At 39.7% G+C, this 23,916-nt stretch overlaps 1 protein-coding gene across 1 annotated transcript in view; it reads right to left on the reverse strand.

Annotated features, from left to right (window-relative positions):
• Positions 1–23,916, reverse strand: part of GPC3 (glypican 3) — a 427,066-nt gene that overhangs the window by 138,477 nt on the left and 264,673 nt on the right. The window contains exons 4-5 of the mRNA XM_082377895.1: positions 11,307–11,440; positions 60–185 (exon numbers count right to left, since the gene is read on the reverse strand). Of these exons, the coding sequence (XP_082234021.1) occupies positions 60–185; positions 11,307–11,440 (260 nt within the window). The remainder of the gene's footprint in view (positions 1–59; positions 186–11,306; positions 11,441–23,916) is intronic.

Genomic DNA, 23,916 nt, shown 5'->3' on the forward strand with positions numbered 1-23,916 from the left:
CTGAACATATGATGAGTATTCCTCAAATATTGCTACATTTAACGTGAGAAAAAGATTACCTCTCCACGAGTTCTTGTCCATTCCAGCAAAGGGTGTCGTTTTCAGCCACAGGGCTGTGGCTGCAGATGTAGCCAGGCAAAGCACTGTAGAAGCTGATGAAAGATTTTAACTTCTGAATTAGCTCCCTGAAAGAAAAACAAAACATCTGTGTATAAGATGCAAGTAACCCAGTATGAGGTAAGTTTAATTTCCTTATCAGCATGACAGAAAGGCTCTGCCAAGCTGATTAGAGCAATAAATGATTTAAAAAGACATTCTTGGCTATGAGGCCACAATTTAGGTTTTTGTTTTTTAAATCAATAAAATGACAGAAAAAAATTTGCCTGCCATATAAGGTGCTGTTCCTATCAGAAGGGTGATTTAATTCCACCATCCATTTTTCTAACACGTTCAGCTTCCATTTTTTGTTCAGATGCTGTTACCCACATTCTCAAAGGCGCTGATTACAAGGCACACTGAAGCACTACATATCTTTTGGTTTCTGAGTGTAACTGAGTGCATTGATTGTAATTTACAATGCTATTACCCTAGAGATGGCCCCTTTCCATATAGACTCTGGCTAATAGTTGCAGATCAGAATCGCAGGGTGCTCAGAGCAGCATAAGCTCTGTGAAATTCTCCTGACAATATCATCAGAGAAACTCACATCTGCTAAAGGAGGAAGGTTTCTTTGTTCTTTGTTTATATATTGTGGTTCCTATGGGGGTGGGGGTGGGAGGGGTCCTAGTATATTTTATTATATATTTGCTCTGGCTTTCATGTTATAAGAGTGTGTGTGTGTGTGTGTGTGTGTGTGTGAGAGAGAGAGACAGGAGACCAAGCGAACGTATTATATATGCAAATATGTATAAACACACACCCATAAATACCCAGCAAAACTTTTGGCCTATTATCTTCTTTCAGATGTACATGGACATACAAAATAAGACACTATAGACTGGAAAGAAGTGTTTATGCTTATTAAGAAATATTAAAATATCTATGTAATAGATGTCCAGTAGTAAACAAACCAAAATAAAATATTCTTTATTTTCTAAAGCAATATTCCTTGTAGAACGGAAGTTAAAGAGTACTTCATATATATTCAAGTCTATCTTAAGTCTTCACTAAGTTTTTAGAGACTCTCACCAGGGAATTTGCTGGCAGTGGAGTAATTATTCAATACTGTCTCCAGGCTAACAATGGACTGACCTGATATATAGGCCTTTAGAGGAGCCCAGAAATGCCTTCTGGGGGTTGTTCTCAGATCTGGCCAAAAGAGGAAGACTGGTGGAAATTACTGTCTTGCATTTAATGCCATTTTCCATTTTATTACCATAAAACAATTCATTTCAACTAATTTAGAGAAAGAGAGAGAGAGAGAGCACTTACGACACTCAGCACATCTTCACAAAGGCTCGGGTCACAGTAAAGCCAGGGTGATGTACAGAACAACTCGAGAAGGGTTATTGAGACATATATAACTCCTGATACCCCAACAGTTACGTCCTGCTCTGCTCAAACCCTCTCACAGCCTACTGCTGGTTGCTGAGCTATAACTCCTGATACCCCAACAGTTACGTCCTGCTCTGCTCAAACCCTCTCACAGCCTACTGCTGGTTGCTGAGATCTGTCAATCTCCAAAGTGAAGAGGCTCAATATAGGGCTCTGAAGATAAAAGTCAACACTATAGTTTCTCACAGAGGAAAAAGATGAGCTCAATTAATGCTAATAGGGGAGATGCTCTGTTTTACAAGGTAATAATACGGTTCCCAAGAGTGGAAACTGAAAGACTAAAGGCTGAGTAATTCCCCTCATTCCATGAGGAAATGGAATACAGCCATTAGTCTATGGGAAGTGATGGCCCTCCCTTTAATGAAAGAGTTTCCCTTAGGCCTCCTCCTACCTCCAAACTCTCTCTCACTAACATAGCACATAGCAAGAAAAATTGAACCTCATAGCAAAGCCTTCCAATTTGACTTCCCTAGAAGTTAAAACAAACAAACAAACAAACATAACACTCTGAACTTCTTCCAGCCTCCCAACTCTTGCAGTTTTTTTCTTGGCTGATCATAAAGACCATTGACAAACTGAAGAAGATTCAGAGAGGGTCTATCTAAATGTCGAGGGGACAAAGGGATGCGATAAACCTAAGACCTCCAACTTTAGTATGGAGGGATATTACTTGGTGGGGTCAAAATAAAAGTCTAAGAAAGCCACAAAGACTGTGAATAATGTCTAGGTCATCAAATTCTAGAACTCGGGGAATCTCTCTGAAACTTGAACAAGGTAACTTGGGGAAATAAAAGACCATCCTGCTTCACAGAGTACTCATTACCTCCACAGGACATACAGGAGGGACCTAGGGAGAGATAGTGTTTTAAAAACTTGCTTCTGAATTAGTTATTTTGAATTTAGAACACAGTTTCATTTAGGAACTATGATATGGTGATGGCTGGATTCTCAGAACAGCCCCTTAAAACCCATTAGGAGTAGTAGCTAAGAGCACTGATTTTGGAGTCTGACCCACGTGAGTTTCAAATGCCAGTTACTCTCTCACTTATTTAGCAGTAAAACCTTACTAGACAGATTCTAAACTTCTCTGAGGCTTAGTTTCTTTATCTGTAAAATGAAGCAAATGATAGGTTGCTGGGATGATTAAATGAGACAATGCATGTAAAGTGTTTAGCATAGTAGCTGGCACAGAGTAATACCTCCACAGTGTTAGTCATTTGGCGATTTATTTCCATTATTATGAGCCTGTAGAATATAAATATAGTATATATATGAAATATATATTATATTCCAGATAAATTTATGTATGCAAGATAATTAAGTTGTTTTCAAGTTCCAGATAACTTTATATGTGCAAGATAAATAATACTTCATCTTTTAAGGTGGGTATTAAAAAGTACAACCATGTTTTCTCCCTAAATATTTTTCCTGTTATTCTTTTTCAAAAATTAGCTAGCTGTTGGGCTGGGTAAATCACTGGACTAATCTGGTATAGCAGTTTAGATGGTCTTTGCCTGGTAGGAAAGTGGTGGTGGCCTTTACAAGGATTTGTGTCTAAGAATCCGAAATTGAGTAACAAATGTGGAAGACCAAGCCAAGATGAAGTCGAGTTTAAAAAGGTAGGTTAATCATCAGGGAAAGGCAAATCAAAACCACAGTAAGATACCACTTCAAGATGACTATAATAAAAAAGACAACAAGTGCTGGGAAGGGTGGGGAGAAATTGGAACTCCCACACATTGCTGGTGGGAATGTAAAACAGCACGACCACTATGGAAAACAGTTTGGTGGTTCTTCACAAAGTTAAGCATAGAGTTACCACATGACCCAGCAATTCCACTACTAGGTATATAGCCAAAATAATTCAAAACAAGTACTCAAATAGGTACATGTACATGCATGCTCATAGCAGTATTACTAACAATAGCCAAAAGGTGGAACAAGACAGATAAACAAACACATATTCTATACGATGGAATATTATTCTGTCTTAAAAAAAGTATTCCTGGCCTTCCCTGGTGGCGCAGTGGTTGAGAATCTGCCTGCCAATGCAGGGGACACGGGTTCGAGCCCTGGTCTGGGAAGATCCCACATGCCGCGGAGCAACTAGGCCCGTGAGCCACAGCTACTGAGCCTGCGCGTCTGGAGCCTGTGCTCTGCAACAGGAGAGGCCACGATAGTGAGAGGCCTGCGCACCGCGATGAAGAGTGGCCCCCGCTTGCCGCAACTAGAGAAAGCCCTAGCACAGAAACGAAGACCCAACATAATCAATCAATCAATAAATAAATCTTTAAAAAAAAAAAAAGTATTCCTGCGTGCTACAACATGGGTGAACCTTGAAAACATTATGCTAAGTGAAAGAAACCAATCATGAAGGATCACATATTATATGATTCCATTTATGTGAAATGTCCAGAATAGGCAAATTTAGAGAGGCATAAAGTAGATTAGTGGTTGCTTTGGGCTGGGGGGATGACGGTTGGGGAATGATAGCTAAAAGGTATGCGATTTCTTCTTGAGGTGATGAACATGTTCTAAAATTGATTGTGGTGATGGTTGCACAACTCTGTGAATATAATAAAAACAGCTGAATTATATACTTTAAATGGATGAATCGTATGGTGTGTGGATTATATCTCAATAAAGCTGTTATTGAGATTTACCTACAAAAAAGGGTAGAGAAGAGGTGAAATGTGTCTCAGAGAAAGAGAGGCTTTGTCTATAAGAGAGAGATACTCCTTGGAATAGTGGAAAGAGACGATCAGGAGAGCTGGGAAAGAGCCAGGTTTGGATGAACATGAAACAACGGCCCGGGTGAAGGGTGAGAAAAGAAATGTATAAGGGCCACAACTTCAGCACTGCAAGAGCTGCAAACAGTGGTTAAAATCTATTTCTTCCTTCAGCTTATAAAATGAAGTCTGCTTTTTTCTCATCATAAAAGAAATATATGGTCACTATTGAGAATTTATAAAATATAGAAAAGTAGAAGGGGGAAAAAAAACCTTATTTATAGTGCTACCAGCCAGATAATCACACTTAATGTTTGGATATATTTCCTTTCTAGACTTTCCTCTCCAGTAAAGTTTTATGTTTATTTCTCTAAAACCTATTCTTCTTGATAGGCTTGTTCACTGAGTTCTCTTTGGTTCTCAGTGTATATTATTCCCATTAGAACCCACCTAGAATCCCAGGTAGATGTGATTAGGAAAGAACATCAAAATAATGAAGTAAATGCTGGTTCTCAAGTAATTCCCAGGACCTGTGGGATGAGGCAGTAGCCACTTCTGTGAGAACAAGGAGCAGGGCTCCAGCACATTTAGCAAACTGGCCAATACTTCTGAGCCCCCAGATACAGTGTTCCGGTGCAGGCCACTCCTTCACGCAAAAACTTCTAAATACTGTGAGAAAACAAATTTTGGTTTCCAAAGAAACTTTGATTTTTGAAAGGAAAGCCAGACATCCTATTTTTCAGGGTAGAAGACTTTCTAAACTGTTGGGAGAGTTAATGAGCTTTTCAAAAGAGGGCGACAACAGGTAATAACGTCCTCTGACACCACAGCCCTGAAAGCAGCAGAGTGTGACAGGAGTAGTTTACTGCCTACTGGGTTTACTGCGCCTGTCTTATTTCTTCTCTTCTTTGTCACTCCTTCCTAAACTTGTTCTGGCATGGGAATTAAGTGCATTTTATTTTTACCTTTTCTTAAATAAAGCTTTCTATCTCCCTGCTTATAATTTTAAAAGGAGGTGAGTTAAATATATTTCTATTTATCTCTTTGAAGAAAGATACCTGAAACTAAATTGACATATTAATTATCCATGTATGACCCAGTCCAGATTTCTTTTCTTTGTGCTAGTAACCCATGAAAGACAACAAAAGAACCTCCACCCGTGAACTAAGGCAGTCTGCTCAACTGAATTGTGTCTGGAAAAAAAAAGGATAAAAGTTTGGACAATTAGTTGCCCGGGATGGGAAAACAACTTGATTGAAGGGAATGTTCTTTGATTCGAACTCCACTTTATTCTAATCATACATGCCAAACATACCATTTGACATATAAATAGTGAACCCTACGGCTCTCACTTGGGACAAACCCAATGCTTGCTCACAGCAGTCTACTCAGGAAAAAGAGTCTCTTCAATGTGTTAAATGTGGAACTAAAGGACAGGGCCCCTTTGCGTGCACGAGCCATTTTGAAATATTGCAGCTAGGCGCACGTGACCTTCCCTGGGGGGCTCCCACCATCCTCAAGAGGAGCATCCCCTTCTTGGGTTGTGGACGAGGGGATTCCCTTTGCTTTCTTGCAATGATTTGCTTGGGCAGGCATCAAAGCAGCACTAATTGGAAACCACTGCAAGTAAAAAGCAACCTTTCATCCCCAGCTGCAGATCCTGAACTTTTCTCCTTTATCATTACGGATCTTATTTTTCTTAATATAAAATAATACAAGCTCATAATTTTTTAAAAAAATTAAAAACACAGAAAAGCCCATAAGCTATTTATCATTAGAATGATGCAGAATCATACTTATTTCTGCTGCAGAGAACCTTTCATGGTCTGACCCCAAGCTATAATTTTCTACATTCCAGAGACTAGCCCATACTTTTTCTCATACTGTTCCCTTTGCCTGGAATACCCTCTTTCCCCTCCTCCATCTGTTGAATTTCTACTCTTCCTTCAAGGCCCAGCTCAAGAGTTACCTTTTCGCAGGAGAGCTGCTAACCTTCCCATCTATGACGCTGCCACTCTTCTGTACATAGCTCTGTTTTGGCACTCACCCCTCAATGCATCAAAATTATTTGTGTGTCTGTCTCCCTCACTAGGTTAGGAGCTTCTCCTAGTCCTCAGAGCCTAATCCTTACGCCAGCATAGACGGTGTTCACAAAAGTTGAAAGAAGTAGAGTCCTATTTAGGGCAGAATGACTTGCACCAGACCTGAAACTCGTCGATTCACTCAGGACATACTTTGTTTTGTTCAGAGGGTGGAAGGCAGCAGTCTGAGAGGGAGTGGGAGTAAGCATTGATTTTGGACCAGGGAGCTGAGATCAGCTTTTGTTCTTTTCTTTCTAGGTCATTTACTAGTGTCACCTAATCCACTGCCCCTTTAGACCAAGTCAGAGAGGAAAGGGAGGAGGGGGAGTGCAGGACAGGGAAGGCTGGAATACGTAGATGTACTTTCACAAGGGTGGAGGGACTGTGTGACTTTCTCACAGGTTAGCATCTGGGCCAGAAGCTTGGTGTGTAGATGCTGAATGGACTATATTCAACTACAGATTTTGTGTTCGGAAAAGGGAAAGATATTGCTCATGTCATAAAATATCAAACTTTATGGGCAATATGCAAATGACAAGGTACACTTTATCATAGGGGAAGTGGTGAAAGAGACATTCAATAGGGCAAAGGAGGGAAAGCCTGACATCTGAGAGGAGCTGAAAGTATTAGAGTTGGAAAGGGCTGTGAAAATGTCATTTCTTTTATTCTGATTGTACTACTTATGCATCTTGTCCTACCCTCACTGTTTTAAATCTGATGACAGATATTTTCAATATTTGTATCTGAAAGGAATGCTGAGTCCCGTACTTAGGCCACCAGGTGAGTATCAAATCGCCTTTAAATTGATCTAAGCTATTTCTAAGATTAGTTGTCTGTTGCAAACTACCCAGTTGGGGGCAGACAAAACAAACAGATGACTTCTGAATGCTACCAAAGGAATCCTGCGTTTCTTTGTGTGTTTTTATTTTAATAAGGCAACGGGGCTTTTCAACTCATAATCAGATTCAGACAGCTTGCTCACAACCTCCACAGACTGAATGCTACAATAGGGTTCCTTTCTAATTATCATATTCTTAACCACAGAGGATGGAGCTGGAGCATGGGTGCGAGGGGTGCTGGAGGTACATATATTTTTTTGGACAGTGTGAAATCCTGTGCAGAACATACTGAGAAATGTATAGAGGTACTAACTCTCTGCCACAGCAAGCCCTCTCAATAACATCAGATTGCAGGGGGCAGTGCATTTAGCAAGAGATCATCTTAATCCCCTATTTGCCACTCTCCCTAAGAGGGTTTACAATGCTATTTGACAGAGTTAAATGAAATCAGACACTCTCCTGTTGTTTTATTTTCTTATTCTGCCAGAGAATTCAGAAGGAAGGGCTTCATCTCAGTTTTGCTTCAGTGTGCAAAAAAGATGAGAAACACCATGGGGTGGGCTCACGTTCCCAACACCCAAAGGAGCCCTGCCTGACTACCACTTACTTAAGTCTACGGGCTTTTGCAATTTTTCTTATTATCCTTTCTTTTCTTTGGGGGTTAGCAACAAATTCAAAAACGAATCTAAACAAAGTGTCAAATCTGGGTGCTTAGCCAAAAACTCATTTACCGATTTTTTTCTTTCCCTGGAGGAATCAACATCCATAGAGCCCTCCCTGGTAAGGCGAAAGGGAAGAGGTCCCATAGAGCCCAAGATAGAAGCCATGGCAGCAGGACCTTAATAAACGAGCGTCCTATTTACTTATCAATGTGTCTAGGTTGACAGGGTGATCTCAAAATGCGACTGGAATACTGTGTTTATTTTGAAAAAGCTTTGCATGTGATTCTGTTACAAATTAATACACCATATCCTCAATGAAGCCTCCACTATACCTGGGCAGAGGCTCTCTCCTTCCCTGTAGGCTGCCTCTTTGCACTTACAAAACTGTTTTGAAATGATCGCTATTTAAGTCTATTTCCACATTAGACTGATTTGGAGAGCAGAGGCTGTGTCTTGATTTCCAGTGCACAGTATACATTCTGGCACATAATAGGTGTTTCCCAAATTTCTGCTGAGTTGAACAATATATAATATATATGTTATATATATATATATATATATATATATAATAATGCTATATATATATAAATATTTTATTTATATTATACTATAAATGTAATATAATATATAAAACAAACACTGTATTACTTACAATTTCTGTTTTATTTTATGTATTATTTATAAATAATTAATCTATAATATTATATAAATTCCTCACTTCAGTGCAATATGCAAGAGGTTTCCACTAGTTAAAGGTCAATAAGTGAGGTTAAGTCCTCAGGTGGTTTGGGCAAAGAGTGAAAGCAATGGAGAGCAATGGACAAAGGACAGACAGGGGGGCTAAAGAGGGCCTGGAGAAATGGCCTAATTTTGTCTTCCCAGAAAGACAAAAAATTTCCCAAAGAACCCCTATGCTATATGGAAATGGTTCTCAGAGTATTTTGGTGCCAGGACCCCTGTGGTGGTTTTAAATATGTCCAGGGACTTCCCTGGCAGTCCACTGGTTAAGACTCTGTGCTTCTACTGCAAGGGGCCCAGGTTCGATCCTTGTTTGGGGAACTAAGATCCCACATGCCGTGTGGCATGGCCAAAAGATAAATAAATAAATAAATAAATATAAATAAATAAATAAATAAATAAAAATAAATTAAAAAGTCAGCAAACTCTTTGAAACTGCTCCTTTCAAGAGGTGGAGCTTAATTTCCCTCCCCTTGAATGTGGACTAGAATTGGTGACTTGCTTCTAGCAAATCGAATATGTCAGAAGTGACAGTATGTCACTTCCAAGACTAGGTCGTGAAAGACATCTCAGCTTTCTCCTTGCTCTCTTCCATGGCTCACTTATTCTGGGGAAGCCAGCAGCCATGTTGTGAGGACACTCAGAAGGTCCGTGTGGTGAGAAACTGAGGCCTCCTTCAAACAACCAACCAGCACTAACTTGCTCCATGTGTAAATGAGCCACCATGCAAGGGGACCCTCCAGCCTCAGTCAACACTCAGCGGACCGCAGCTCCAGGTCACACCTTGACCAAAATTTCTTTGAGACTGAGGACCACCCAGCTAAGCCGCTCCCAAATTCCTGACAGAAACTGTGAGATAATAAATGTTTGTTGTTTTAAATAACTATGTTTTGTAGTAACTTGTTATATAGCACTAGATAACCAACACAACCCAAAGGGTCCCCCCCGCCCCCGCCCAGGCCGTACCACTCGGCATGTAGGATCTTAGTTCCCCGACCAGGGATGGAACCCACGCCCCCTACAGTGGAAGCGTGGATTCTTAATCACTGGGCCGCCAGGGAAGTCCCTTTTCTTTCTTTCTTTCTATTTTTTCTTTTCCAAAGGGTTCTTAAAATTTATTAAGGACCCCAAAGAGCTTTTGTTTACATGATATATACTTATTGATATCTACTGTTTTAGAAATTAAAACTCAGGAAAAAATTTTTTAAATTTATTATTAATTTTAAACTAACAATAATGAGTCTTTATATGTTAGCATAAATTACATTTTTATGAAAAAAGTGAGAAAAGCGGTAATGCTTTTGCATTTTTGCAAAATATCTTTACTGCCTGTCTTAATAGGAGTCAGCTAAATTCTCCCATTGGCTTCTGCATTTAATCTGTTGCCATATTTTATTTTGGTTGAAGTGTATGAATAAAAGCCAGCTTCACATAGATATGTAGTTAGTAAAAGGAGGATCTTACAGACCCTCTGAAAGGGTTTGGGACTCCCTGAGTTCTCAAATCACACTTCAAAACTGCTGCTACAGGGAAACTAGAAATTTATTAGGTTGGAAGTCACCAAAAGAAAATGTGACTTCCTGAAATGCGTCTTTGGAGGACTATCTCCCAAGTGGCCTTACTGCCCTCTCCCAATCTAAACTGTGTCATATATGCCTAAGAGTTACCGTTTCAAAATCTCCTGTGGTAAATGGACATGAAAGGAATAATTTAGCCCAAATATGAGACTATTACTTATTCCATCTCTTAATTTTCCGTCTCTAGGCCAATCTCTCCCAATCCTCTCAAAGTCATCATGAGGCAGAACTCATGTCTAGCTATTCTTAAGCCAGTGGCAGGGTTGGCTACCTGTGCAGTCCTTTTGGGGAAATCAATTCTCCCAGATTTGTGTTGAGCTTCCCAATCCAATTTCCACCCCTTATTTGTAACCATGAAACTAGAATAGGGAAGGAGGGAATCTGGATAGGGGGAGGAGGAATGAAGAGAATAAGCAACAAACTTTAATTTGGTCCCTTGACCGCTGTCTTAAGAAATAGAAACCAAATCCTTCATTTTATCATTCTTAAAGAGTGTGTACTACTTTATTTTAAATAGATAACTAACAAGGACCTACTGTATAGCACAGGGAACTTGGCTCAATATTCTGTAATAACCTAAATGGGAAAAGAATTTGAAAAAGAATGGATGGGTATAACTGAATCGCTTTGCTGTACCCCAGTAACTAACACATCATTGTTAATCAACTATACTCCAATATAAAATTAAAAAAAAATTTTTAAAGAGTGTGTAGAGTGTGAAGTGTGTGTGTATACACATGAGAGTGTCTTGCCAGTTTCTCTTTGGTGAACTCACCCCTGACTCACTGTTTGTGGAAAGCCACAAACCAAGCCATGGAATTGTGAGACCAGATCATAAACAGAAAAGGTTTTGTTTAATCAATAAAGATCTTGAATAGAGAAGTCTATTCCACCCTGTGTTGCTGTACTGGATATTTACATATGGTCAATTTACATTTAAATATGGCTTGGATATAATACAATATCTTTTATCTTTAACATTAACAGATGATAGATTTAATTAATCAAACACTCTACTCAGAAGAACTAAATAACATGTATTTAAGAAGCTTCCCTCCAATGGTTTTTGACCTTAAAGCACAATTGCTAATTGTACGCTGAAGTAGAGAAAAAAAAAATCTCTCACCTTCTTCGGCTGGATAAGGTTTCTTCATGTTCTACATGAGCAACTTTTAATACCTTCTTGTCAATAAACAAATCTTCAGGATAATATGCAGATCTATACTGACGTTGTTGAGAATGGGCACATAACTTGCCAATCTGAAAAAAGAAATGCAATATAATTATATGATACTTTCACAGACATGATAGTAGAAACAAATTCTGAAACGCACTTCAATTTCTTCCCCAATTTCTTTTTAAAGAGCAGAACGAAGCTATTACAGGAGTCAAAAAAGGTGATAATGCTTTTAGGGCAAAGAACCATCTGTGGAAAAGAAGGTTGAAGACTGTGGTAGGGGGCACTTTGAGCACAGTCTATTCAGAGACTTCCTAAGATGAAAATGCTTTTTCTCTATAGTGAAGTACACATTTGAGAGGACCCTCTACACAGGACTTATGTTACTGATACCTTTCAATGGCACTTGATATTTATCCCTATGAAGTTCACAAATGGGAACTGCAAAGTTTAGGAAAGTCTGGTGCATGAAGTGAGGGGTGTGTGAGAGATGTGTAGAGTAGTCTGCTAATAGAAGAGCGACCTCCTGCGCACAAAGTGCTCCTGATTCTTCTGAGCATTTTGTTAGCTCTTTTTTTAATGATATAAGTTTCAGGTGTACAGCATTATAATTTAAAGCTTAGCTCTTTTATACTCATATAGTAATGATAACAGTGGCATCAGCTTTCTAACTTTTCTCAATTCTAAATGATTGATTTGGTTAAATTACTTGTAGATTTGCTATTTTTTTCACTTTTGGTCAAAAGCCTGAATGAACTTCTATATAAATAAGTATGAATATTAACATATGTCTCCCCTGTGCCAGACACTATGCTGCATTTCTTTGTGTGTTATTTTACTAAGGCAAAGGGCTTTTCAATTCATAATCAGATTCAGACAGTCCCATTTTATAGCTGAGGAAATTGAGGCTCAGAGGAGTTAAGTGACTTGCCTAAGATAAATAGGCAGTGGATTCACTGTCTGACTTTGAACCCATTTGTCTGACTTCAAAGCTAATGCAATATCACCTTCTGAGAAGATGATGCTTTATTTTCAGTTGCTTACATTCTACATTTTTGGGGAAAAGAAAAAGAATTCCCAGTTCTCAAAAACATGGCCAACACAGCCAAGGTGAAAATATAGATTGTATACTTTAGGAAAAATACTAGAAATACCTTGTGAAAACAAGGGTTATATCTTTGTCACTTCTGTACCTCCATGGAATTCACACTGGATTTTGTACACTTAGGCCCTTAGTAAAGACAAATTAATTCAAGTGAACTGAAGGAAAATCCTCGTGTCCAATCTGGCACACCATTCCACTGATAGGCCATGGGCTCTGAGTTGTAATCCCAGCTTTTGGATTCCTGAAGATAGCCCTGAAATAGTCTCTAAGTTATGTATCTCTTTATAAAAGCATAAATGGCACTTGGTTTGTATAGCTTTGCAAAGTTATCCATATATAAATAAATTTTTGAATTAGAAAAGAATCTAGAATCAGCAGTAGCATCACCTTTTATGAAAGACAGCAGCTATAGTATGATAGTCAGACTACTTCTTCTGAAGAGTTTATCTTAATGGGAATGAAACAAAAGTTGCAGACACTTTAAAATATTCCATTTGGTTTTGGAATGTATGATACTGAATTTTTCAGATGTGTTTATGTAACGCTATTTGACTTGGGCTAATATTAACTTCAAATGAAGAATCTGCAATCTCTGAATTTGCCCTACTTGGTAGCAGTCTGGTAGGGTAACTTTAGGTAGGGGACTTGCCCGGCTGTACTGCGGAGTTAACTTCCAATCACTTCCAAAGCACATAATGCAGCTACAAATAACTGAGGGTAGCCTGTACATCATAAAATTATGTCCATAGACACATATGTGTTTCTTTATTAAACTGCAGGTGAGCGTTCATGGAACAAAACCTTGATTTTTCCTTCCATAAATATCTATTTGTGACTCTGTGAACATACATCAATGTGAGAGTCTATTTCACCAGGATCAAAGTATCCTTTTTTTTTTTTAATTTATTTTTATATTTTTATTGTTGGCTGTGTTGGGTCTTCGTTTCTGTGTGAGGGCCTTCTCCAGTTGCAGCAAGCGGGGGCCACTCTTCATCGCGGTGCACGGGCCTCTTCATTATCGCGGCCTCTCTTTTTGTGGAGCACAGGCTCCAGACGCGCAGGCTCAGTAGTTGTGGCTCACGGGCCTGGTTGCTCCGCGGCATGTGGGATCTTCCCAGACCAGGGCTTGAACCCGTGTTCCCTGCATTGGCAGGCAGATTCTCAACCACTGTGCCACCAGGGAAGCCCGATCAAAGTATTCTTAATCAGCACATTCGGGAGCACAGGACACATTCTCTTGACTGACACCTGTTCCAAATCCAGCACCAAAATCAAAATCTTTCACACATCTTTCACAGTAACTTGCCTACTTGCAACCCACAGCTGTGAAATCTCCCTCCCCATTGAAAGACCGCCCCTTGTATCAGTGAATACTAACTGGAACCCAGCAAGAGTTTAAAGTTTTTAGCCCCTCCCAATCTACTGGAAAGGGCTGCAGCTGAGGCAAAAGTAGGAAGAAGGTTAAGAACAAATGAGAATGTAGCCAGCCTGCAGTCTGACCCTTCTTCCCAAGCCACCCAATGTGGCATTATCAAGCCGACTTCCCAAGGCTCTGTGTGGGATAAGGGGCAAACAATGGTATCCTGCCAACACCCCCATCTGAAATCTGCCACGTCTTATCAGACAGCCTGTATTTTCTTCCACAAATCTACCATGAAGCAAATTCTTCTCATATACAAAGTATTTGTCAAATGTAGACACCCCCTTTGGGCCCTTCTCTCCACATCTTTTACCTCCACACTGTGTGAGCTGTAGGTGAATATTATGAGCTTATTTTGAGAAGTGGACACAAAAAGAAAACATAATTTACAAAGAGGTGAGGTATTAACATTAAAGAGGTCCTTTCAGCTTTATACTTGGGAAACATCAGGCTATGCTGGGAGACCTGGGTCTTATTCTACAGCTGTACTTGCTAAAGAAGCCAGCCTCCCAAGTGGCATTTGAGAAATCAGTATCCTGCCCAGGAGTTTTAGGCTCTTAAATAAAAAGTGCAATCCAATTTCCTTTCACTGACTAATGTACCTAGTCAAGGATACCACTATCTTTAAATTTAGTTAGCTGGACTGAATTTATTGGACAGAAAGGTGTCTCTATCAATAGACCTGGAATGTAAAACCTTTTTGTTTTCCGTGAACTGTGATTCCTAATGGTGCCTTTATATATGTGCCAGGGCTTTCCTGGTTGAGAATCTGCCTGCCAATGCAGGAGACACGGGTTCGAGCCCTGGTCTGGGAAGATCCCACATGCCGCGGAGCAGCTGGGCCCGTGAGCCACAATTACTGAGCCTGCGCGTCTGGAGCCTGTGCTCCGCAACAAGAGAGGCCGCGATAGTGAGAGGCCCGTGCACCGCGATGAAGAGTGGCCCCCGCTTGCCACAACTAGAGAAAGCCCTCGCACAGAAACGAAGACCCAACACAGCCATAAATAAATAAATAAATAAATATGTGCCAGAACCTGCGGCAGGGAAAGCAACAGTGCTCTGAAGTGTTATAAGACCTTGAAGTGTTATAAGAAGGCAGGGCCTCTGACCTCATCCAGGCCAGCAGGTCATTCTAGTAACCCTAGCACCATTCTTCTCTAAGCAGGGTCCAGAAGCACTGGCTTTATACATACATGATGAAAATACACTGCTGGGCCCAGCAAGGTATTTGTAAGTAGGAGCCTGGTAGACTGGACATCAGGAAGTGCAGCCTACAACCCCACTTCTACCTCTCACTCAGAGAAGGACTTCCTTTTGACCTGCTCCCACAGCTTCACTCCACTCTAGTCTCAAACAAAAGAGGAAGATATGGTATTTGAAGTGCCATATTTTATTCTGGGCTCCTTTGAAAAAGGGAGGGAGGAATTACTTTGCAAGTAGAGTATGTTACCAAAGATTCTGAAACCATGCCAAGCATTTGGATTTGATGCAATTCACGCATGCACCCCATAATTGACATGTCAAGAAAGGCAGATACTCCACTGGTTACATTCATCCTCGGGCCCCCATTCACTGTTGGTTCTAGGAACTCTCAGGTGACAAAAACTCAGACTTGATCTTTCCCTGCAGATGGCTGAGCAGAGAAAGAGAGCCTATGTTGTAAGCTTCTCATCAACACCAATACCTCACTCCAGGCTAATGGTTCACAGAAAAGTTCTATATCCATTCTCCATTCTATCCAGTGAGTCCTACAACAACCCTCTGAGGCATACAGTGAAGGTATTATTGACCCCATTTTAGAGATAAGGAAAGAGGCTCACAGAGGTTAAGGAATTGAAAAAAAGTCAAATGCCTAGGAAAGGGCAGAGCTGGGACTCGAACCCAGACCTGTCTGACTTTAAAACCTATGTTTTTCTTTTTGCTTTTTCCCCCTATACCATGGATTTCTGTTAAGAGGATAGACTCTGGGGTTCCCAGTATTGGGTGTGGCCCAGTTCTGTGGTCCTGTGGACATCCCATCCATAATTGGAGAAAGATAATGATTATGAAGACTGTAAAACTGTACTTCAAAGAAGGGCTAGTTATTAAAGATAAACAGAAAACTGGCATCCAATTTTAACCTAAGTTTCAGGCAGTATTACTTGTGGAATGATGTAAACTCTTGGACCTGCCAGGCAAGAGCGATTTCATAACCATACTAAAGCACTGGATGTCAACTTCTGTGGGATGTGGGAAAGGTGGCTCTCAAGTAGGCCCGGGCTGTTGCCTGCAGGATATCCCTGGACCCAGCCTCCTGAAGTCAGATTCTTGGATTGGCTACAAAATCTTCTGTAATTTCTACAATTTAACCCAGGGCTCATCTGATGTCTGGCCTGAGTATATTCTCTATAGTTTCCCCCCAAAAGGAGATTCCAGGTTGATCCTATGCCTACAAAAATAAAACGGGTTTAAGCTTTTAGCTATAAGAGCCAAAAAGATTAGAAAATGGGGGGAGGTGGTGCAACTACATTAAAGAGTATCTCTGACTCTCTCCTACTCTTAACTAGCCCTAAAAGATCTACTCTGCTCTCAATTTAAAAATCAGATGTACGACTTTACATTCTCCTTCTCAAGAAGTAGATAAGAGGGGTGTGTGTGTGTATGTGAGTCTGTGTGTTCTAACTTATATGGCCCATAATAGAAGGAAGAGTAGGAGGGAGGGGGAAGAAGAGGAGGAAGGAGAGGAAGAAGCAGAAGTGGAGAGAGAGAAGTTCCCATCACTAAGTCTGTGGCAGGAGAAGACCCAGGGACACATCAGTCTGCCCTCAGAAACCTGACAGCTTTTGACAGGGAAGATGGATGTCACACTGAATTGTACTCAGGGAGCAGTAAAACTCGTTCCCTCTCAAGAGCTGTACCTGAGGCCACCAAGACTTGAGGACCTCTAGAGGACCTTTTCAGTTTTATTTAACTATACAATAACTATTCTGCTAGAATCCGGCTGATGACTGTGGTACCAAGGAGTGCTTTTCTGAGAACAGTTGCTAAATAACTGGTATAAATTTAGTCTTTGATCGCCAATGGATTCATCAGAACCCTGAAGAATTAAAAATAAAACTTCCAGCTCCTATAGACAAGTGAAACTAGACTAAGCATGAAAGAACGTAGACCTTATCACCTAGATTCCATCTTATTTTTCCCGGGGACCCCAGTGGACTTTGACGGAGACACTGTGGGTGTGCTCTAAAAGAAAAGAGAGACACAGGATTATTAAGGATTGCACAATTGGATGACGGTAGAATGCTACGGATTTTCCTCTTTCTCACTGCCCTTGGCTCAGCAGAGGGTAACTGGAACACCATAATGACATCTACTGTTGTACCATCTTCCTCTGGACTATGACACACAAGAGAAAGGAAGGACCTTCAAGATGGCGGAGGAGTAAGACATGGAGATCACCATTCTCCCCACAAATACATCAAAAATACATCTACATGTGGAACAACTCCTACAGAACACCTACTGAACGTTGGCAGAAGACCTCAGACTTCCCAAAAGGCAAGAAACTCCCCACGTACCTGGCCATGAGGCTGACAGGGTCTTGGTGCTCTGGTCGGGTGTCAGGCCTGAGCCTCTGAGGTGGGAGAGCCAAGTTCAGGACACTGGCCCACCAGAGACCTCCCAGCCCCATGTAATATCAATCGGCGAGAGCTCTCCCAGAGATGTCTGTCTCAACACTAAGACCCAGCTCCACTCAATGACCAGTAAGCTCCAGTGCTGGACACCCCATGCCAAACAACTAGCAAGACAGGAACACAGCCCCATCCATTAGCAGAGAGGATGCTTAACATCATACTAAGTTCACAGACACGCCAAAACACACCACTGGACTCAGTCCTGCCCACCAGAAAGACGAGATCCAGCCTGATCTACCAGAACACAGGCACCAGTCCCTTCCACCAGGAAGCCTATGCAACCCACTGAACCAACCTTAGCCACTGGGGACAGACACCAAAAACAACGGGAACTACAAACCTTCAGCCTGCGCAAAGGAGACCTCAAACACAGTAAGTTTAGCAAAATGAGAAGACAGAGAAATACGCAGCAGATGAAGGAGCAAGGCAAAAACCCACCAGACCAAACAAATGAAGAGGAAATAGGCAGTCTACCTGAAAAAGAATTCAGAATAATGACAGTAAAGATGATCCAAAATCCTGGAAATAGAATGGAGAAAATACAAGAAACATTTAACAAGGACCTAGAAGAACTAAAGAGCAAACAAACAATGATGAACAACACAGTAAATGAACTTAAAAATTCTCTAGAAGGAATCAATAGAAGAATAACTGACGCAGAAGAAGAGATAAGTGACCTCGAAGATAAAATAGTGGAAATAACTACCACAGGGCAGAATAAAGAAAAAAGAATGAAAAGAATTGAGGACAGTCTCAGAGACCTCTGGGACAACATTAAATGCACCAACATTGGAATTATAGGGATCCCAGAAGAAGAAGAGGAAAAGAAAGGGACTGAGAAAATATTTGAAGAGATTATAGTTGAAAACTTCCCTAATAGGGGAAAGGAAATAGTCAATCAAGTCCAGGAAGCACAGAGAGTCCCATACAGGATAAATCCAAGGAGAAACACGCCAAGACACATATTAATCAAACTATCAAAAATTAAACACAAAGAAAAAATATTAAAAGCAGCAAGGGAAAAACAACACATAACATACAAGGGAATCCCCATAAGGTTAACAGCTGATCTTGCAGCAGAAACTCTGCAAGCCAGAAGGGACTGGCAGGAAATATTTAAAGTGATGAAAGGGAAAAACCTACAAACAAGATTACTCTACCCACAAGGATCTCTATCAGATTTGACGGAGAAATTAAAACCTTTACAGACAAGCAAAAGCTAAGAGAATTCAGCACCACCAAGCCAGCTTTACAAGAAATGCTAAAGGAACTTCTCTAGGCAGGAAACACAAGACAAGGAAAACACCTACAATAACATATCCAAAACAATTAAGAAAATGGTAATAGGAACATACATATTGATAATTACCTTAAATGTAAATGGATTCAATGCTCCCACCAAAAGACACAGACTGGCTGAATGGATACCAAAACAAGATCTGTATACATGCTGTCTACAAGAGACCCACTTCAGACCTAGGGACACATACAGACTGAAAGTGAGGGGATGGAAAAAGATATTCCATGCAAATGGAAATCAAAAGAAAGCTGGAGTAGCAATTCTCATATCAGACAAAATAGACTTTAAAATAAAGACTATTACAAGAGACAAAGGACACTACATAATGATCAAGGGATTGACCCAAGAAGAAGATATAACAATTGTAAATATTTATGCACCCAACATAGGAGCACCTCAATACATTAGACAAATGCTAACAGCCATAAAAGGGGAAATCGACAGTAACACAATCATAGTAGGGGACTTTAACACCCCACTTTCACCAATGGACAGATCATCCAAAATGAAATAAGGAAACACAAGCTTTCAATGACACATTACACAAGATGGACTTAATTGATATTTATAGGATATTTCATCCAAAAACAACAGAATACACTTTCTTCTCCAGTGCTCATGGAACATTCTCCAGGATGGATCATATCTTGGGTCACAAATCAAGCCTTGGTAATTTTAAGAAAACTGAAATCGTATCAAGTATCTTTTCCGACCACAATGTTATGAGACTAGATATCAATTACAAGGAAAAAAATCTGTAAAAAACATAAGCACATGGAGGCTAAACAATACACTACTCAATAACCAAGAGATCACTGAAGAAATCAAAGAAGAAATCAAAAAAATACCTAGAAACAAATGACAATGAAAACACGATGACCCAAAACCTACAGGATGCAGCAGAAGCAGTTCTAAGAGGGAAGTTTATAGCAATACAATCCTACCTTAAGAAACAAGAAACATCTCAAAAAAACAACGTAACCTTACACCTAAGGCAATTAGAGAAAGAAGAACAAAAAAACCCCAAAGTTAGCAGAAGCAAAGAAATCATAAAGATCAGATCAGAAATAAATGAAAAAGAAATGAAGGAAACGATAGCAAAGATCAATAAAACTAAAAGCTGGTTCTTTGAGAAGATAAACAAAATTGATAAACCATTAGCCAGACTCATCAAGAAAAAAGGGAGAAGACTCAAATCAATAGAATTAGAAATGAAAAAGGAGAAGTAACTGACACTGCAGAAAAACAAAGGATCATGAGAGATTACTACAAGCAGCTATATGCCAATAAAATGGACAACCTGGAAGAAATGGACACATTCTTAGAATAGCACAACCTTCCTAGACTGAACCAGGAAGAAATAGAAAATATAAACAGACCAATCACAAGCACTGAAATTGAGACTGTAGTTGAAAATCTTCCAACAAACAAAAGCCCAGGTCAGATGGCTTCACAGGTGATTTCTATCAAACAATTAGAGAAGAGCAAACACCTATCCTGCTCAAACTCTTCCAAAATATAGCAGAGGGAGGAACACTCCCAAACTCATTCTATGAGGCCACCATCACCCTGATACCAAAACCAGACAAAGATGTCACAAAGAAAGAAAACTACAGGCCAACATCACTGATGAACATAGATGCAAAAATCCTCAACAAAATACTAGCAACCAGAATCCAACAGCACATTAAAAGGATGGTACACCATGACCAAGTGGGGTTTATCCCAGGAATGCAAGAATTCTTCAGTATACGCAAATCAATCAACATGATAAACGATATTAACAAATTGAAGGAGAAAAACCATATGATCATCTCAATAAATTCAGAAAAAGCTTTCGACAATATTCAACACCCATTTATGATAAAAACCCTCCAGAAAGTAGGCATAGAGAGAACTTACCTCAACATAATAAAGGCCATATATGACAAAACCACAGCCAACATCATTCTCAATGGTGAAAAACTGAAACCATTTCCTCTAAGATCAGGAACAAGACAAGGTTGCCCACTCTCACCACTATTATTCAACATAGTTTTGGAAGTTTTAGCCACAGCAATCAGAGAAGAAAAAGAAATAAAAGGAATCCAAATTGGAAAAGAAGAAGTAAAGCTGTCACTGTTTGCAGATGACATGATTTTATATAGAGAGAATCCTAAAGATGCTACCAGAAAACTACTGGAGCTAATCAATGAATATGGTAAAGTAACAGGAAACAAAATTAATGTACAGAAATCTCTCGCATTCCTATACACTAATGATGAAAAATCTGAAAGAGAAATTAAGGAAACACTCCCATTGACCACTGCAACAAAAAGAATAAAACACCTAGGAATACAGCTACCTAAGGAGACAGAAGACCTGTGTGCAGAAAACTATAAGACACTGATGAAAGAAATTAAAGACGATACAAACAGATGGAGAGATATACCATGTTCTTGGATTGGAAGAATCAACATTGTGAAAATGAATCTACTACCCACAGCAATCTACGGATTCAGTGCAATCCCTATCAAGCCACCAATGGCATTTTTCACAGAACTAGAACAAAAAATTTCACAATTTGTATGGAAACACAAAAGACCCCGAATAGCCAAAGCAATCTTGAGAAAGAAAAATGGAGCTGGAGGAATCAGGCTCCTGGCCATCAGACTGTACTACAAAGCTACCGTAATCAAGACAGTATGGTACTGGCACAAAAACAGACATATAGATCAATGGAACAGGATAGAAAGCCCAGAGATAAACCCACGCATATATATGGTCACATTATTTTTGATAAAGGAGGCAAGAACATACAATGGAGAAAAGACAGCCTCATCAATAAGTGGTGCTGGGAAAACTGGACAGCTACATGTAAAAGAATGAAATTAGAAGAATTCCTAACACCACACACAAAAATAAGCTCAAAAGGGATTAAAGACCTAAATGTAAGGCCAGACACTATAAAACTCTTAGAGGAAAACATAGGCAGAACACTCTATGACATAAATCACAGCAAGATCCTTTTTGACCCACCTCCTAGAGAAATGGAAATAAAAACAAAAATAAACAAATGGGACCTAATGAAACTTAAAAGCTTTTGCACAGCAAAGGAAACCATAAACAAGACGAAAAGACAACCCTCAGAATGGGAGAAAATATTTGCAAATGAAGCAACTGACAAAGGATTAATCTCCAAAATATACAAGCAGCTCAATATCAAAAAAACGAACAACCCAATCTAAAAATGGGCAGAAGACCTAAATAGACATTTCTCCAAATAAGATATACAGATTGCCAACAAACACATGAAAGAATGCTCAACATCATTAGTCATTAGAGAAATGCAAATCAAAACTACAATGCGATATCATCTCACACCGGTCAGAATGGCCATCATCAAAAAATCTACAAACAATAAATTCTGGAGAGAGTGTGGAAAAAAGAGAACCCTCTTCCACTGTTGGTGGGAATGTAAACTGATACAGCCACTGTGAAGAACAGTATGGAGGTTCCTCAAAAAATTAAAAATAGAACTACCGTATGACCCAGCAATCCCACTACTAGGCATATACCCTGAGAAAACCATAATTCAAAAAGAGTCATGGACCACAATGTTCATTGCAGCACTATTTACAATAGCCAGGACATAGAAGCAACCTAAGTGTCCATCAACAGATGAATGGATAAAGAAGATGTGGGGGCTTCCCTGGTGGCGCAGTGGTTGAGAGTCTGCCTGCCAGTGCAGGGGACACGGGTTTGAGCCCTGGTCTGGGAAGATCCCACATGCCGCTCCGCAAGAGGAGAGGCCGCGATAGTGGGAGGCCCGTGCACCGCGATGAAGAGTGGCCCCTGCTTGCCACAACTGGAGAAAGCCCTCGCACAGAAACGAAGACCCTACACAGCCATAAATAAATAAAAATTTAAAAAAAAAAAGATGTGGCACATATATACAATGGAATATTACTCAGCCATAAAAAGAAACGAAATTGAATTATTTGTAGTGAGGTGGATGGACCTAGAGTCTTTCATACAGAGTGAAGTAAGTCAGAAAGAGAAAAACAAATACCGTATGCTAATACATATATATGGAATCTAAAAAAAAAAGAAATGGTTCTGATGAACCTAGGGGTGGGACGGGAATAAAGACGCAGACCTACTAGAGAATGGACTTGAGGACATGGGGAGGGGGAAGGGTAAGCTGGGATGAAGTGAGAGAGTGGCATGGACATATATACACTACCAAATGTAAAATCGATAGCTAGTGGGAAGCAGCCGCATAGCACAGGGAGATCAGCTGGGTGCTTTGTGACCACCTAGAGGGGTGGGATAGGGAGGGTGGGAGGGAGTGGCAAGATGGGGGTGGGATATGGGGATATATGGTAAGTATAGCTGATTCACTTTGTTATACAGTAGAAACTAACACAACATTGTAAAGCAATTATACTCCAATAAAGATGTTAAAAAAATAAAGTTTTAAAACAAGAGATTTAAACATAATCTATCATGATATTCTCCTGTAAAAATACTTAATAGATAAAACAGATATGTTTGTATCTTAAGTCTTATTTTTAAAAATATATATGATTTTAAAAGTTCTGGTAAAGCTTTAAGTGCATTTGAAAACTTGAAATTATGCTACTTCAGAAATATTAATTTACTTTAAAAAAATAAAAAAAGAAAAAGAAAACTTCCTCTATGGTTATGCCATTTAAATATCAAGTCTGACCCTGCGGTCCACTCTGGAGGAATATTACCTGTGGCATTTGTTTTGGGGTTGGGGGTAGGGTAGGGTGGGCATGCCATACATTTCCAGTTAAAATAAAATAATGAACTTCAGTTCATTCTGTTAAATTTTCTATTGTATCATTGTTCAATTTCACTTAATTAAATCTTAAAAGCTTTAAAACAAAATATACATTGAAATTATGTGATATACAACATAAACTTTTAAATAGTAGCAACCATGCCCATTTAACAATTCTACAGGTATAATAAAAATGCTAATATATGTTAATGCTTAGTCTGTGGTTAATGTTTTGTCTTGTTAATTTCCCCAGGGCTTTTATTACTGATTT

Source organism: Balaenoptera borealis (assembly GCF_965194805.1).
Source record: "Balaenoptera borealis genome assembly, chromosome: X".
NCBI classification, from domain to species: Eukaryota; Metazoa; Chordata; class Mammalia; order Artiodactyla; family Balaenopteridae; genus Balaenoptera; species Balaenoptera borealis.